We start from the raw sequence: 17,744 nt of genomic DNA on the forward strand, positions 1-17,744 counted from the left end.
TGGTGTGTACTTTGAAATACCTGGCCAGTGACAAATGTGAATGACATACTTACACTATCACCACTTCCTTTTGACAAGGAAGCAAAGTCGGAAAAGCTTTATTGGGGAAAGTTAATCCACTTAAGGAAAAAAAAAAAAGCACTTTTCCATGTTCTAAAAAGAACAATAAATGCTATCACAGAATCATTTATTCTTGCAAACAGTGACTGGAGTTACAAACTCTAAGCCTTGGGTTTGTGAACAGCCCTGCACTGTATTCCTTTATCTCATACCCATAAAAAGCTGTCCATGACCATCTTTTTTTCAGCAGATGGGTGAGGCCTTGCATTGCATTGCAGCAGCAGTCTGCATTTCAGGAGGATGGGTTACCAGTTCTTGAACTCCAGAGGTTGTGTTGCTTTCTGCTGCTTCTTCTGGCCACACATCTGTGCTGGGTAGTTGCACTTCAACAAGCACACAGTACCTAAGACTTTCCAGCAGTTTCTGTAGGATGAAACCCTTCAGATTCCAGCTTCTCTTTGTATTTTAAAAAATCCCTTCTTTTGTCGAAGTATTTAACCTGTTGAAAAAGGAGAAACAAGCTCATGTTCAGCTATAATTAGCAATATGAGGGCCCTTGGTACATGGTAGCAGGACTGGGCCATAGGTGGTCTTGCCCCTCATGTTTGTAAAAGCAGCCCTTGTGCCTTTCTCTTCTGTGTGAGGAAGCAGCTTTTCCATGTAATTTCCCAGCCCCAGTGCCCTCAAAGCACTGCACCTTGGTGTGCCTGGAGCACAACTGCAGCATTCCGTCATTGCAGCCGCTGGCCATGAAGATGCTCAGAGGGCTGGAGCACCTCTGCTATGAAGGCTGAGGGAGGCAGCTCTGGGCAGAGCTCAGCGCGGCCTTCTGCTCCTCGAGGGGAGCTTAGAGGCAGAAAACGGACCGACCTTTTTATACGTGCACACAGGAACAGGAGGCGGGTTGTGGCCTTAACCCAACAGAGGGGAGCAGCCCCCTGCCCGCGCCGCCCCGCCCCGCCCGCTGTGCTCACCCACTGCTGCGGACACAGGGACTCGAATGACCGCCTCAGCTTCTCGCAGCGCGGCGCGTCCTCCGTGTGCGTGTCCAGGCACCGCCAGAACTCGTCCCGTGCCGCCCAGCACGCCTTCCTCTCCTCCATGGTCGGGGCCGCCATCATTCCGATCCGGCCCACACCGGCAGCGAAGGTCAGGAGCGCGGAAGCGGCGCAGTGCGCATGCACCGGCCGACACGGGAAGGCGGGGCGGCGGGAAGGGCCTCAGGGAGCGGGGTGTTAAACAGGAGCTACGTGCCTGCCCTCCCTGGGCAGTGCATTCCAGTGCCTGGCCATCCTGTCTGAGAAGTAATACTTCCTAATGTCCAGCCTGAATCTCCCCTGCCATTGAAACCATTCCCTCCTATCACTAATGACACGAGGCTGACCCCCAGCTCACTACAACCTCTGGGTTCTGGGAATCTCCCCATTCTACAAACAGACTGCAATTCACAAAGCTATTTTGATGGAAGAAGGACAGTCATGAGTCTCCTTTGAATGCCTTCAAATGTGGCATGTTACACACTGGAATGTAAGAAAGGATTTCTGCTTCTCACAGAGACTGAAACGCATCCTACAATTTCCTATCATTTCAGTAGAGCTTAAGTGTGCTGTATTGGATGGGTTTGCCTTTACATGCACAAAGGCAATGTTTCTCTCATACATGGTGGATATTTGTTTCAGGTATCAGTACCAACATTCCTAGGAGCCAAACTAGCAAGTAACATGCCTTTGGTCATATCAAGAATCACACAAGTAGAGATGGTTTTGTTTATGCTTTAGGAAAGCAATTAGAATGTATCATTGACCAAAAATCAAAAGAACAATATTATACACCTTCCTGCATGTGCCCTCCAGGCTGGAGTCATCAAGGACTTGGCAGGTTCAGAAGACAAAGGAACAGCAATATCTTCTGCTGGGAGACTGCAGATCTGAGTTTGCTGGCCCATTGTGTATGATAGTGGCTACCAGGGCAGAAAGACAAAGCTGAAGCTCACATCTTTAAGTCCTTGCCAATCCTGCTGCTTTTGGTACCAGCAGAAGCTGCATTTGGTGTAAATAATCTGTGTGAGTAAAAGGAAAGGCCACCCTCCCCTATGGAAAGGAGGAAGGGAGCAAGTCTCAAGTCTCTCAATTGTCCTTTTGTACTCAATGGAGCCTTAAGGATGAGCCACTTCCCACAATCTCAATTTGGTCCTTTTTTGAGAGAACAGCAAGCATTGCACTCAACTTTCTGAAGTTTCCAATAAGTCTCATTGCAGAGATTGTATTTGACAGGTTCTTAAGTACAGTACTAATACAACTTCTGCAGCTTCCCTAGTTCCAGACTTCTAGTTCTCCTTTAAAAGATTCACTCTTCATTACTGACAAGCACACTGGTTGCATCTTAGCATGTCTGTGATATGCATGGAGAAATGCTGATGGACACTCTCTTTAGAAAAAACATGAGCATAGAAAGATGGATAATATATTCTACCCCAATGGAGTTTCAGGTAGAAGAGGCTTTTTAATCTTTGGAAACTTTAGTTTGATCTACTGGTCCTATCCTTAGGAACATGATTTCCTTTTAAAAGAAGATTTTCAGGCTGTAGGAGGGCATCCATTCAATTATTCTTTCATTTCACTTTCAAAAGTTCCTTAAGTTCTCTTTTTAATTTCCTTTTCTGATGTTCAAAGACTTTAAATAAGATGCAGGCTGTTACAGAAGAGCCCTAAAACATAGCAGCTAATGAAGCAAATCTACTTGTTTCTCTTCTAATAGTAGTGAGCTAATTAAACTTGTCCATCAAAATCCATTACAGCTGGCTGTCTCTGCAAGGACAGCTTGCACAGGGACCAGATTAAGGCAGCTTCTCAGCCTTAGCCTTTGCCAGGGAGCATCTCAACTTAGGAGGCATAAAAGACTCAAAGCACTGGTCCCAGGCTCAGGTTGTGGTGCTGTCTTGCAGAGATGTATTCAGCCCCAGCAGCAGGACTGAATCACTGTGCTTTTGAGATTGCACACTATACTTTGGTCTGTGAGGCAAGCAGGAGACCCTGCCAACTGCAACCTGATCTAGCTGTAAGCATCCCTGTTCATTGCAGGGCAGTTGGACTGCATGACTGTTAAAGGTCCCTTCTGACTCAAATGATTCTACTACCTCAGCCCTGATCTCCAAGGTACTAAGTGTATCCAGTATATCCTTTACTGGTCCCAGATCAAAAAGTTTCAGTCTTGCCCTCACCTGAAAGCTGACCCAGGGGCACCAAGCGCCTTCCCAGGAGATCTTTCCCTTCCTATACCTTGTTCCTCTAGTAGGATCCAATGACTCCAGTTCCTGTAATTCTTCAGCTTCAAAGCTGTGAAGTTTTGGCACTTAAAGACACATACCCATACGGATGTGCTGCTTTCTTGACATCCTCCTAGTTACACTCCAGGCTTTGCTGTCTGGAAAGTTTCACTGAGCATCTGCCTGCCCTCAAGCCAGGTGTTCAGTGCAAGATGTTGCCTGGAGAAATACAGGTCAGATCATCTGGTTGATTTGCCTGCGTGTAGTTCAGAGCAGCTTAAAATGGGTAAATCTAGTTTGCACAAGAAAGATACTATAATAAACTGCTGATAGAAATCCCAGTCTTCACCTCTGTATAGGCTGCTCTCTGGAAGGATAAAGCAGCTGAAGCAGTATCAGCTGCATTTGGTACCTCAGAGTTCTACTGACGCTGCTGGCCATTGCAGTGCCATGAACTCCCCTGTGATCTATGCTGGATGTTAACAAGTCTTTACTAAATGCACATTCAGTGCAGTTCTTAACACCATTCCGAGCATTTCTGATTGTCTTTTGGACAGCACAATAAAACGGAGTGCAAAGATGACAAAGAATGCTACTTATTGGGATAATGGAAAGTAGAAGGACTAACACACTTGTTCTCGGCCTCACCTCAAGGGAGCTTGGGGAGAGGTATGGGATGCTCTGAGGGTGACTGTAACTATCAGGAAGATCAACTCAATGGAAAGGCATTACAGGAGATACAATAACAAAGGAAGGATAACAGGAGGACAGTTGGACTAAATGATCTTGTAGGCCCTTTCCAACCTTGTGATTCTATAATTCTAGGAACTAGCACAAGAGAAAGGTGCTACAAAGGAAAAGTACTCACCCATCTCTGAAGACAGAGGCCCAGAAGAGAAAGATCTCCAACCAGATACCCTTCCCCAGCAGCAGTCAGCCCTTAAATGAGGTCTAAGAGAGATGCAGCCCGGCTCCACCCCTTCTGCTCACACAGCTGAATTGCCTTCACCTGTGCTCCCAGGGCTGAGCGGGTCCTTTCCCCAGGTGCTCAATCAGTGGTTCAGGCTGTGACTCAACAGTTACCATGCAGTGGCTAAATGATACACCCAAAGATGCAGTATGTTGGAAGCTGGGAGCTTTGAGATCAAGCCTCTTCACACCAGTTATTAGCACTAATTAGCATTAGTGGTACAGTCAAGAGAGGGAAACAGCACCGCCTGAAGCCGAGTTTAAAATCTTTTATTATTTAGCTTTGCCAAACAGATAATGGAATCTGAAGTTGAATTGCTAAAATGTTTTGAAGTGGATGCCACCCCTGCCCGCAACAAAGAGGGCCTCGGTGGCAGCAGAGACCCTTAGGCTATGGCAGCAGTTCAAAGGAACACTTCTCATTTTGTATGCAACAATGTAAACTTCAAAAATAGTAAACTATAACCTTTCTCCCTCCCCTCCCCCCCCCCCCTTTTTTTTCTTTACATAGCATGTGATCTATCACAGATAGAAATTTAATGGCGAACCAAAATCGCGTAAGTAAACATCCTGGTGCTTACAAGTTTCATAAAAAGTGTTACATTTGATGTAAATATATTACATTTTTAACTCTTAACACTCACAATTATGGAGTAAAGCAACTGGTGATTCACCCCTTAGTTTGTGTTCTCAGACCGTACATCAGCAACCCATGCTCTTGTCTGCTCTGTTGTTCATTTTCAGTCTGATTTTCCCACACATGACCAAGACTTCCCTTCCTCACACTAATGTTAATCAAGTGCAACTCCACACAGGGGTAAAACCTGTGCAAGCAAAACAAGAACCAGGCCCCCCTGCAGCTCCTGGAGCCTGGGCATGTCTTGGTGCCAGTGGGACCTTGGGCTGCCTGGGGCTGCAACTGTGAGCCCGCAGCACTGCCACTCACAGCAGAGCCTGGTTCTCCACGGATAAAGACAAGAGTTCTGTAGAAGGCACTGGATTTCTCTTGCATGATTCTAAACGTGAACTACATCCATGTGCAGTACAAGGAGATCTGGGCTCTGGACTGCTTTCCCGCTAGTACTTTAGTGCAAGTGCTTTTAGTACTTGAATTTTCTACCGGTTCCAGCACAGCACGCGCTCAGCTACGCAAAGTCATTTCCATCCTTCCTTCCTTCTACTCTCCCCCCATCTTCCTGTCCCCCAAAAGATTCCCTTTTGGTTCCATTTCAAACTTTCAGAGTATAGCTCTGGCCAAAAATAAACACGTGATGTAGCATAGCATTAGTTTCTTTTAAATCACAGTGTGCAATGCATCGTTCGGTACCTAATGCACAGAATGTCTGCCCCGCTTCTCATGAAAACCATTCTTTAAAATAACCTATGCAAATATATTTCGACTATATGTTACATTCATTTAAAAAGAGAAGAGAGGTTCTTGGTTTGCAGTCCTTTTTTTCTTTTCAGTGTACTACTTAAGTGAAAGGTCTGATGTGAAAAAGGTACAAGCAAACTGGACATGCCAAGACTCGATGCCTTAGATGGTGATCATATCAAAACTGTACAGGTATGTACACCCTGGTGGTCAGGTGTGCTTCTTCCCAAGAAAAGACCTTTGCGTCATCGCGTGGAAGGTAACCACAGAGTTTTGGTAAAAAGAGCATTTAATGAGCAAAGGATGACATGGAGGGGCGAGTTCTCCGGCTTTTATTGGGCAGTCCTGAAGTGACGTCTCCGTTCCCTTCGGGGAGTTCTTCCTTCTTTCGGACTTTGAGACGCGTGAGGAGCTTTATTACCCAGACGTCCCACTCCTCTGGCAAGAGCAACAGGAGGAAGCCCAGGCCGATAATGACGATGGCGATGACTCGGACACTGTTGAAGACAATTTCACTCGTGTAGTGATCAACAACTGTGTGGGACATTGAACTGGTGTTATTATGTGGGACAAAGCGTTAGGGCAGTAACCCCTTCCCTCCCCCATCCCCGGCTCTGAAGACTGAGTGAGCAGGAAAACGTTCTGCCTGCTGCTTCAGCATGGGACAGGGCACAGCCCAGGTGGGAGCGAACAGCAGGGCTGGGGGCTCAGGGTACAAATGGGGTCACTGCCTGCAGCTGGGGCCTGCAGCGGCCTCTCACATGCTGCCAGCATTGTGTTGGAGTGAAAAGGCATCACACTACCACTGTTAGTCAGCACTAAGCAGAGGTCCTTCAGAGAACCTCTCTAAGCCATATGCTGTGGCTCTTGAATTGAGACTGCCTGTGTGTCCCTGGAGCTGTGCCACGTGGCAGGCAAGCATCCGTCTGGGCAGCCAGCAGGCATGGATTTAAGAGCCTGCTCTGGGAGAGAAGAGAGAGCTGCCCACATTAGAAGGGTTTTTTAACTCCCATGATTAGAGCCTCAGGAGGCAGCCTCCTGCCAGCACTGCCTGTGAGTCCCACATTCACTTAAGGAGCAAGGAAGTGTAAATGGTAACACAGGAACGAGTTGTTGTTTCCTATGATGCCCATCCAAGAAAAGTAAGGGCTGTGGTGTGGGCTGGGTTTGCACTCCCCTGTCCACCCTCACAGCCCAACAGTCTGCACACCTGCAAAATCATTTACCAGGGCAGACACGTGATTGTTCTAGATGGTAAGCAATTATATTTGTTTCAGTCTGACATTAAGCCTGCTTGAAAAAAAAAAAATCATTATGAATAGATTTCTACATCATCGGAGAGGTTTTATCCCAGCCTATAGATAGATGATTTCAAATCTAGTTTGTTTTTCAATAACCTGCCTTCTCCAGGCAGTAACTTCAAAAGCAATTGTGGAAATCGTAATAGTTGTGCAATATTCTACAATATGTATCTAACAGTTAGAGCATACATTTTGAATCAGTGCCATCTCCTTCAGTTTCTAAAAGAAGATTTTAAATGTCTTGAACGGAGGTCTTTGCTTTTATCCCCAGCAACTATCTGGGAGGCCGCAGATCTCAATGTGTTCATCAAGGTGCACAAGTCAGAAACCCTTACCCGCATTGACTGGGACGCTCAGTACAATTCCAAGAGAAATCAAGGTGGGGTACGTAATAGCAATTCCAAAATTCAGTAGGATATTGAATGCTGAAGAAGGAAAGAAAACCACTTTTTACTGCTGTGAAATTAAGCAAAGAGAATGTTGCTTGAAATGTCTTTGCTTTCTTACTCCCTCTGTATGTTTTCCATATAAAAAGCACGGACCTGCCCAGGATGCTGCTGTTCACAGGGAGCTCTGCCCTGCTGGCGCCAATGGCAGGATTGGGGTGAGGTCTGGGCACAACCCAACTCTCAGCATAGTGCTTGGTAATGTGGGTGGACTCCTGGCCCTTCCAGCTTTCTATACTAATGCACCTGGTCTAGTGGCTGGTGACACTGCCCCATGGCAGGGGGACTGAAACTAGATGATCTTTGAGGCCCTTTTCAACTCAGGCCATTCCATGATTCTATGGTTCTGCTGCAAGGAGATAATTCCCCTGCAGGAGATTTCAGCCAAGCAGTTGCTTATGTCTGGATGTGCTCATACATTTATTTATTTCAAGAGATCCTGGCCTGTGCTGATCTGGTCAGTAGGCACTGAGGCACAGCTTTCTGGTAATACATATACATGCATTGTGACTCCTTAAGGTAAAAGTGTACTCACTCAATAAGAGAACTGAAAATCCGCAGAGGTTTCCCCAAGGAACAATGTCAAAAGAGCTCCAGTATTCCACTTTGGTAAAATAAAGGATGACAGGAATACAGGTAACGAAGAGGACATTGAAGATGGCCAACACGGACAGGAATAAGGCAGCTTCTCCAAATTTTGCACTGCCCAGCAGAAGTTTGAATAAAACCTACAAGACAAAACCACATGGGCTGCTGTAAGTCTTGCACTTCCCTGGGGGCAGGCAGCCCGGCTTCAGCAGCTTCCCATGTCCTGTCCCTGCTTGAGGTAAGGGGAGTGTGAAGGGAGCACGTAGGCAGCAATGCGAGCCAGACACCTTCCTGTGGGAAGACCCAGCCGTGCTTACCTTGTAGAGAGCAGACATTGAGGCAGAGCCCACCACCAGGGCTATCCCAATAACAGAGTGGCTGTGAAACCCATCAGCGTACGTCATCATCACTATCCCTGCAATAGCAAATATAGCAGCCACGATCTGGTTGGAGACAAAGAAAGCCAGCGTTACTGGACAACCCCCAGTGTGGAAAAAAGTGAAAGCAGCTTTATGTCAGAGTGTGGTACTTCTGTATCCCTGTCCTGAGGTTGGAAATGAGTATCATCCTAGGTTGGTGCCTGAGGAGCTGACGCTGCCCTCGCTGGCAGCTCCCCTGGCTGACCAGGCTGCAGGCAGAGCTATGAAAGAGAGGCTGTACTGGGCAGCATGCAGCAGGCCAGCCTTCAGCATCCTGTCTTGGAGTGAGGTGAAGAGAGGGGTTCATCTCTGCCACAGAGCCTCCCCATCAGCAGGTCCTGGCAGCATGTGCATGGCAATAACACACAACTAAGAAACCGCTGGTGCTGGCAGGAAAGGCTCTGAGTCCTAAGGTGGTTTTGGGAGAGAGCACATACACAGCATTCAGCAAGCTGCCAGGGCAGAGAGCAGCAGTCACCTGTCTGCACACCTCCTCCCCTGAGACCAACCAGCACTGCACTCCTCACTGACAGTGCTACAAGACAGATGAGCATCAGTAAAACACAATTTTTCACTGTGATCAAAATGGCCAGCATGGCCAGCTGTGATAAACGTGACACTCCCCTGCCTCCAGGACTAGCTTGGGATACCCTTGCTTATGCACTCAGCAAAATCCAGTTAATTTGTTTTCTGGCTCCCACTACCTGGGAAGCTGGACGGGTGAGCACAGACACCAGCTGGCAGGGCTTGGCTGCTGGCAGGGTGTTGTGCAGCACTGTGAGTTGCCTTTGGCTCCAACCCTGCATGGCAGTCCCAGCCTCCTGCTGGAGGGTGATACTTCTACAAAGTTAATTGTCAGCAGTGAGGTACGCAGCCTCTCCCAAGCACTGAAAGCTTTGCTTGAGTTGATGAGCAGAGGGCTCTTCAAACAGCGGGCAAAATATAGGTCTTACTGTTGTGATTGCTGTTATATGAACACGTGACTGCTGGTGTGGTGAGGCCAGAGGGACTCCTGGGGCCTTTTGGTTTGGTTACTGCTGTGTCACCATGGTGGATGCCAGGTGCCATCTGCCCAGCTCTGCTGCCAGAGGACACCGTGTGCTGAGAGCTGCCAGAATGGCAGCGGGGGCTGCAAGGCTTCCAGTTCCCTTGGAAAACTTTAACTCAGTGGAGACAAGCAAAGGCTGCTGTATGCTCAGAGCAGCATGGAGACAGCAGGCAGCCCTGGTGCTCTGCTCTGGAGCAGGCTACATCGTTTCTGCTGGGAAATGCGGCAGGAGAGGCTTGTCCTTGCTCTGTAGGTCTCTGTGCTGCCACTGCTCTGGGAAAGGGGAAGGAAAGGCAGAGGGAGAGAGGGAGAAGGAGACAGAGCTAAGGAGTCACTTACCCTCACCCCCATGAACCTGTCCCGCAGAACGATCCATGAGAGCAAGAACACAAATGCTTTGTTGCAGCAGAACAGCACGGAGACGTCTGTCGTGTTTATTTTCTTTATTGCATGTAAATAAAGGTAGTTTGTGAGTGTCCAGAGAACACCAAAGGGTGCTGCCTTGGTAAAAAACACCTTCAAAGTCAAGCCGTTGTCTCCAAAAAACCGGCAGCACTCCCTACGACAAGGAGAGAAAGGCAGCATTAGTGCAACAGCCAGTCTCAGTCTGCAGCAAACACACGTTTCTTTTCATTCTTGCTCCTTGTCCTTTCCTATGGGGGAAGAAAGACGCACACCTTAAAGACAAGGAGACAAACAGATCTTGGTGCCTGCAGCAGCAGCTGTCAGCGAGTTTGGGCCGTGCTTGGGCCTGGATCAAGGCTCTGAGCTGCATTCCCTGCTCTGGGAGTCTCTTCTCACTGATCTCCACAGTAATGCTTCCTTCTACCTGTTTTCTCTAACTTCACTAATTCTGAATGGCTTTTTGCAGGCCGTGGCTTCCAGAGGAGGCCTCTTCAGGCACAGGTCTCCCATTGAGCACCAGGCTGTGAGGGGGCTGTAAGTCAATGAAGGCTGAGGAGCATTAAGAGAAATGCGGTCCTGTTGTGCAAGGAGGACTCGATACGGTAGTCATGGGAAGCAAGACAGGGCTGGGAGGTAACCCACACTGTAATGCATGCTGCTATGGCCAGTGAGGCCATAACTCTATGGGCTGCTGTAGGGTCAAGGCATGCCCTGGCACTGCATGCTTCCATGTGGTAGGATGTCAAACAAAGAGTTCTCACTGCTTTTAATTTCTTATTTACTCCAAATTGCTGTTTCATAATCCTCCGTGTGCTAGCTCTTGTTTTTCCTCATCATCTTTTTAACGTGTATCTTCATTAACACAGCAAATGGCAAATTAGCTCTGTCCCACTGTGCGTGTCTGCAGCACAACAAGGCTATCAAAATATCTGTCACTGGAACTCAGCATCCCCAGTGAGGTTAATGGCCAGCAGTTGGTGCCAAAATCCCATGCTAAGTAAGTAAGATTCAGTCATGTTGAAAGCAGGTGCAGCAGTCAAATAAAGCCTGCAAATCAAAGGTGACACTAAAAGTCCTGTTATTTATATATTTTTTTCTCTTTTTTTCCCCCACTGAACTCAACTGCGTGTTTAACAATATTCACCTTCCACTGCCCGTTATTGTCTTTCCCCATTGCTAGGTAGCTGGGATATTGCTCACTGCTTTGCAAATGAATGCATGCAATTCTGCCCGAACTGGAAGGAATTCTTTTCACCTCTCTTTGCAAATAAGACCATATCCCAAAGAGGAAGGTAGACAAGAATCAGACAAAACACACACAGCAGTTCCCCCAGCCCAGGAGTTCAGCTTCTTGCTACTCTTTGCAAAGCCAAACAGTGCCAGAGAGGTAAATAAGCCACTGAAGCTGCCATTACATTTCTGGGGTAGATGCAGTGAGGTAGGAAATACCTGGGAGGAACACACATATGCTTTGCCCAAGCCAGCTCTTTCACTTTCCAACCTGCTGACTTCTGTTACAGTTTTCTCACTGTCAGTGTTCATACCGCAGCCTTCTCCAAAGCATATTTTCTTCTGCCATTGCTCCCAGTGGTTGATTTTTGTTCTCTATAGTCTGCACTTCTTGCTTTGTTTGACCTTGCAAGGTGAGTACCTGCAAATTGAATTTAGCTAAATTGCTCCTGATTTTCACCAGTGAGCATAGGCTCCCCAGAGCAAAGCAAAGCAGCCAGCGTGCCAGGGAATCTGGCTTCTTGATTAGAGACTGGCAGGCAAAACATGTTTTGCTGATCCCTGCACTGATGAGGCCTGCATGGCTAAATAGTCTGCAGCAACACTGTTCACAGTCAGACATTCTCCATTCAACGCACAAAAAATAGTCAGGGACCAAATGTCACGTCTTGTCTTCTGCAGGAGGCTCCTGTGGCATGTCTCAGATCAAGAACCATCGCACATAAACCTGCCAGCCGGGGATGAAGAAAAAGGCTTGAAGTGAAGCTTAAAATAAGAAGCAGGTCTGAAGCGTGTCACCAAACCTACCTGCTCACAAACTGCACAGCAACTACCTGAGATACTAAGCAGCTCCTCAGAAATTGACATCATTTAAAGTAATCCAATGGTTTATTAATGCCCATATTTATCTGTAAGTATTTTATTAAATGCAAGAATTGACCCCAAAAGCCAATCCAGAGACAGCTACCACTTTTAACGACACTGAGCAGTACTTGTTTCTACATGTAACTTTGAGCCAATGTTCTGCCTTTATACTTTCAGCTATTCCAAGAGTTTCCATCTCATTTGCTGAAACTCATTTGGATGGGAAATGAAATGAGGAAAATAGCTTCTCTTGAATTAAACAAAAAATTCTCCAGGCTGATCTCAGTTCTCCCAACTGGAGTGGCAGAGGCAATTGGTTTTGTTGAGCACTGCGCACGTGCCAAACTATGCATTTGCACAACAAATGGTCCCAGGAAATGCTTTGCTATGGATTTACATAATACACCAGAATGGCTCCGAAAGAAGCAAATAATACAAATCTTACAAACCACCCGAATACATATTTCTGAGACAAGTCTGAGCATGCACTCAGAAGCCTTCATGAGAAACTGTTTAAACTAACATCAAGAAGCAGTTTAAACGTACAAAACCAGATTGCAACGTACAAGACCTGCAGACCAGACAGACATCACAGTTGGATAAACTTAGAGACGAGCTTTTTTGGTGCTGCTCGAAGGCTGCTTCATGGAGCAGCTGGTTACAGAGCCCACAAGAGGATGCTGCCCCCGACTTCACCTGCTTCAGCACACAGCATCTGCCTTAAATCTGAGCCACATCCCAGCCCACTGGAGGCCAATAGGCACTTGGATGACACATCTATTGAAAGTAGAACGAGCGGCAGATAGAAGAGGGAGCGGGGATTGGACGGGAAGCTTTCCAGGTGCATGGGGGGTCCTGATGAGCCTGTGGTGTAAGCAGTGGGCAGCTGCTGCTGTGTGGAGTCAGCGAATGGGCCCATTTGCACAGTAGGGTGTCAGAGCGAGAGGCTTCTTTCCAGGCTGACGCTGGGCTGAAAAAGAGTATGTGGAAAGGACTGCCAGCTCTGACAGCAGCACATAAAAGCACAGGCTCAAGGAGCAGTCAGCCTGTTGAACCAGGACTAATCACCATCCTTCTTCCACAGCAGCCGAAGGCCAGTAAGAGTGACCATGTAGAGCACAAGCAGAGGACTTGGTCAAGATCAGGTCACAGCAGAATGGGTGGGTGGCTCACATTCTTTCTTCTTCCATCAACAAATCAAATGGATTCCATCATTCTGAGCACTCTTTCTCACTGTCCTGACAATGTAGTTGGCTTAGAGACTGCCACAGCAACCCCACATCAGCCCCTAGAAACCTACATGTTCCCCACAGGACTCTTTTCTCTCTCTGCCCTTGTATCTGACTTACAAGTTCTCTCTTGATTCCACCCTCGTATTCTGTTGAAAAAGCAACACGTTCACTGGACGCCTGTAGGGTGCAGAATGGATATTAAGACTGTGACTCAAAGGCAGACTGAGTCATTCCAAAGCTATGACTACCTTTTATCACACAAACTGACAGGAGATCTAATGGGAGCTGCGACTGCAGCTGAACATCCATTCTGATGACAGCACTGCCAGTCATGTTCATCCTGCACTGCATGGCCTTATCTTCCTCCTGGACTCACCAAAGCATGATGAGGACAGGGAGAACACAGCCAGAGGCACTGACATGACCAAGGTCTTGCTTGCACAGGTTTCCAGCCTGGTAAGGTAACTGATGGGTAGCTGCTCTGGCTCCAGGAAGGCTGTTCTAGTGCATCCCACCTACCTAATGACTGCATGGAGCCAATCAGCACTAAGTAACTAGGACTGTCCCCCCCGAAGGCTGTGTTCTTCTCAGCAGAGCGAGGAGCAGCACAATGCAGCCTTCTCTGGACAGGGGCAGTGCTGTGCCAGCCACCATTTGGGTACTGCACCCCAGCTCTGGGACATGTGCTGGTGCCACCTATTATAAAGTGAGCTCAGAAGTCTGGAGAGGCACAGTAAGCAGTGAAGGACTTCAATACTGAAAAGCAGCTGCCAAGCACAGGACTGGAAGCTGGCTGCAAAGCTCTGCCACAGCCTTCCCATAGAGCTTGGCCAAGACCCAGGCCCACATCCCCCCCTCGGCAGTGCCCCGGCCGAGCAGCCGAGCACTTGTGCGGTGCTCGGTGAGTGGTGAGGGACAGCGTATACAAACCCAGGCAGAAGAAACCTAAACACCGGGCTCTCAGGCCTTTCACTGCCGGAGTCAACATCATCACTGCTCTCCGTCATCAGCCAAAATTTCCATTGACGTCAGTGGAAGTTTGGGGCACGAAAGGCTTGTGGCGTCTGAAACTGTGCAGTGAACACTTGCGGATATCTTGAGCTCGGCTTGTTCTGATTTATATCCGGCTTGGATGCTGCAGCTGTGACCTGCACCCGCTGCTACTTTTTGGAAGAATCAGCTTCTTCAAGAAGCTGGCCAGCTGGCCTCCTGGGGATCAGGGCTCTGTAGCCATTGCTGCAGGCAGACATAAAAGCAGGCAAGAATAAAACACCTCTGTAACAGCTGGTGCCTTGGCTTCTGAAATGTTCAGGTTTTAGCTATGCTGTTGCATAGAAGCGCAGCGCTGATGTGTCTTGGGAGAGGGAAGCAGAAAGACATGGGGCAATACTAGGAAGAGAGAAACGCCTCTGTGATAACACTGGCTGCACAAACACCAGTGTTACAATACATATAACAAAGTATATGTGATAGAACATACACACACACACTCCCACACATTCACATTGGACTTTCACGCCTATGAATGGTCAGAAAGACTCCACATAAAGATACATGTGGTTATAGCAGGGAAGACACTGTCAGCTTGCAGCTATTCTTGCTGGTGATACCATGGCCTTGGGCCATAGGCAAAAGTGATTAGCTCAGTAAATCCTCACTCAATAGCAGCATCAAACTGTAGTACAGATAATGAGGGAAATAACCTCACAGCCTACATACTATCTGCTCAGCACTGTGACAGGATGCTGGGGCAGCTAGGAACAGGAAAGCACGTGACTCAAGGGCTACTGAAAGAGATACCATCAATTTGGCACCTAGTCAGTGAAAAGAAGGAAAGTGATAAAAAAAAAAAGCAAGCAGAGCTCACTGACACATCGGAGAAGCTGGCACACAGCACACATTGCTGCTAGATGCATTAAGTAAACCGGGATTCATAAAGGAAACTATTTTTTTCTAAACACTTCTACTTACAGTCAGTCATGTTTTGAGTACCCCATATCAACAGCAGGTGAATCTTTTCTGCCCAAAGTTTGTTTGCCTTTTTAATTGCACTGCTGCTGTCTGTTTAACACAAAGTCAGAGCAGCCCCGGTCCAGCATGCTCTAACTTCGAGATGTCTTGCACAAAGCATCACTGCAGAGGGGTGCCAAGTCCTCAAGTTCCCATAGGGGTGGCATCTACCCTCATACTGGAGCAAGACTTCACAGCATGCTTCAAAGCACGGTGATCTTGGAAACGAGTGTGTGAGGAACTGTGAAACACAGCAGCCTTACATCACATGGAGTGAAGGAATACAGCTGATGACTTCAGAGCCAAAAGAGTGCTGTTATAAAACACCGCGTACTGCACTTCTGAGATTCATATTTCCAAACAGCTTTACTTGTTTTGACATGTCTCCCAATGGGGTATTTCTTCAAAACACACGTTCTACACCATTGCTGGCTGCATTAATTTATTGTAAGAAAGACCTTAGTATAAATGATAATAACAGAGCAATATGTAACAGTAAGCAAATGACTTACTGAGTTACTGGTACATTTAGGTCTCTCAAGGCACACAATAACTGAGAACGGCTTGGAAGTCAATTACTCGTTCTACAGGAGAAATATGTAATTTCTGGCTCCCAATATGAGCACTTTCTTGTTGCAACAGCAGACAGGCAAAACTGAATCGACTGACACCCACCGTGTTTTTAAAGGATTGAAAAGCACAGAAATGGTGCCACGGCAGCTCAATCTGCCAGAGACTGTGCTCAAGGCAACTAGGTAGGTACAGCTGCAGTGAAGAGTTTTGGGAACTCATATGGTTTGGATCTTTAAAGCCATCTGCACAAGGAGGAAGTGCTGTCTAAGTGCTAGGTATGTGCACAGAATAAGATGGTTCCAGACACCTGTCATAAGCAGCCACATGCTTGTGTGTATATTCCCTACAATGTGGTGACTGACAGAAGAGAGCTATGAAGAAGCCTGTTAGACAGGAAGATCATAGAATGACCTGGGTTGAAAAGGATCACAATGATCATCAAGTTTCAACCCCCTGCTATGTGCAGGGTCACCAACCACCAGACCAGGCTGCCCAGAGCCACATCCAGCCTGGCCTTGAATGCCTCCAGGGATGGGGCATCCACAGCCTCCTCGGCCAACCTGTTCCAGTGCGTCACCACCCTCTGAGTGAAAAACTTCCTCCTAATATCCAACCTAGACCTCCCACTTCTGGCGCATTTGGTGTTGACTTTTCTTGTTACTCTAGACTTCACAACCAGCATCCTCATTAGAGACAAAATAAGACCAAAAATAACCTAATGGGGTTATTAGCCCTGGATTGCTTCATACAGAATGAAGTAAAGCAAGCGTGATATTAAAAAGAACAAAGCAGGAATACAAAGGGAGAGAGAGATCAGATAAAATTGATTAGTTCCACAAGTAAACTAAGAGATTATGACGCTGAAGAGACTGAGCTACTGAGAGGTTATAAGAAAATTAGAGTCATTTGCAGCTGCTGGCAAGACCAGAAATGACAACAGTGCTGAGAGAGAGACAGAAATCCCAGGGAAGCAGAACTGCAGGTTTCAGATTTGCTGAATTGAATAAAAAATAAATAAAAATAGATTCCAAAGTTCAGCTGGTGGCGCAATCTGACACTGGAGATTGCCAGAACTGTTGGAAGCCACAAGCACCTCTCGGAACGGGATGCCTGCAATTATTATTTATGTGTTTGGATGGGATATGCAGCTGTTCTTTGAGTCCAGGAGGAAATTTGCTTTAAATCTGAAGCCTTCCACGGATACTCTGCTGCAGAGTGCTGATCTGATTTAGAAATGTGATGTTATTTATATGAAATATGAAATATTTCCTAATTTTAAGGTTTTACTCCCACAAGACAAGAGATGGTGGAGCCATCATCAAAACATGGCAAGAAATCTTTGGTACCACAGAAGTATGAAAACACAAAGCAGTCAGGTCTTGTCACTGCAATGCATGTGGGGGGAAACGTCAGTGCCTTTTGGATCAGGCTGTTACAGCGCATGCTGCTCTCCTCCTTAGTGACATTTTTTATGTACTTGTTCTTCTTCTTTTATATTTTTATTGCCCACTAAACAATTTCTTTCAGCTCTGCTTTGTGTGATCTTTAGCAAAAGGAAAACATCTCTGTCCAGAGGAGCACTCTGGAAACATCACCCTGATGAAGAGAAAGCTGGTACCACTCTAGCATTTAATGTGCTACCCTAATCTTGGCTACAAATCTATAAATGAGGATTTCAACCCGGTCACCACTGAAAGTACCAATTCATTCCATAAAAGACTTAGAACCAGCAAGGAGTCCTTATCTGACACAGTGATAGCACGGGAACTTTTCTGAACAGGCTGCAGAATTCTGAGTTAATGAACTGGGAAAACCATCTGCTGGTCCAAATGCTGTACTTGTGCTTTCAGCATGAAAATGATCGAAGTAATAATACTTATGCCCATCCTGCGTCAGTGTGGGATAGACTTGGCATTGCCTGTGAAGAAATGGACTCGTACAATGCAGGAATTACCTGTT

General features: G+C 46.9%; 2 protein-coding genes across 5 annotated transcripts in view; both read right to left on the reverse strand.

Moving 5' to 3' along the window:
• Window positions 1-82: 82 nt before the first annotated feature.
• On the reverse strand, window positions 83-1,242 carry LOC107311386 (cytochrome c oxidase assembly factor 6 homolog). The gene is made up of 2 exons (XM_015857845.2): window positions 1,035-1,242; window positions 83-559 (listed from the first exon to the last, which is right to left on the reverse strand). Exons 1-2 carry the CDS (start codon window positions 1,179-1,181, stop codon window positions 464-466), a joined length of 243 nt encoding a protein of 80 aa, XP_015713331.1. The 5' UTR covers window positions 1,182-1,242; the 3' UTR covers window positions 83-463.
• Window positions 1,243-4,547: 3,305 nt separating this feature from the next.
• The window catches only part of SLC35F3 (solute carrier family 35 member F3), a 129,560-nt gene continuing 116,363 nt past the window's right edge, over window positions 4,548-17,744 (reverse strand). For 3 of the 4 annotated variants that reach the window (XM_015857841.2, XM_015857844.2, XM_015857843.2), the window contains 5 exons: window positions 9,811-10,030; window positions 8,322-8,447; window positions 7,952-8,144; window positions 7,306-7,395; window positions 4,548-6,203 (listed from right to left, as the gene is read on the reverse strand). In XM_015857841.2, the coding sequence (XP_015713327.1) occupies window positions 5,959-6,203; window positions 7,306-7,395; window positions 7,952-8,144; window positions 8,322-8,447; window positions 9,811-10,030 (874 nt within the window). In that variant the 3' untranslated portion in view covers window positions 4,548-5,958. The remainder of the gene's footprint in view (window positions 6,204-7,305; window positions 7,396-7,951; window positions 8,145-8,321; window positions 8,448-9,810; window positions 10,031-17,744) is intronic. The other variant, XM_015857842.2, reaches the window with a different exon arrangement.

This window comes from Coturnix japonica, chromosome 3, assembly GCF_001577835.2.
Source record: "Coturnix japonica isolate 7356 chromosome 3, Coturnix japonica 2.1, whole genome shotgun sequence".
In the NCBI taxonomy this organism is placed as follows: domain Eukaryota; kingdom Metazoa; phylum Chordata; class Aves; order Galliformes; family Phasianidae; genus Coturnix; species Coturnix japonica.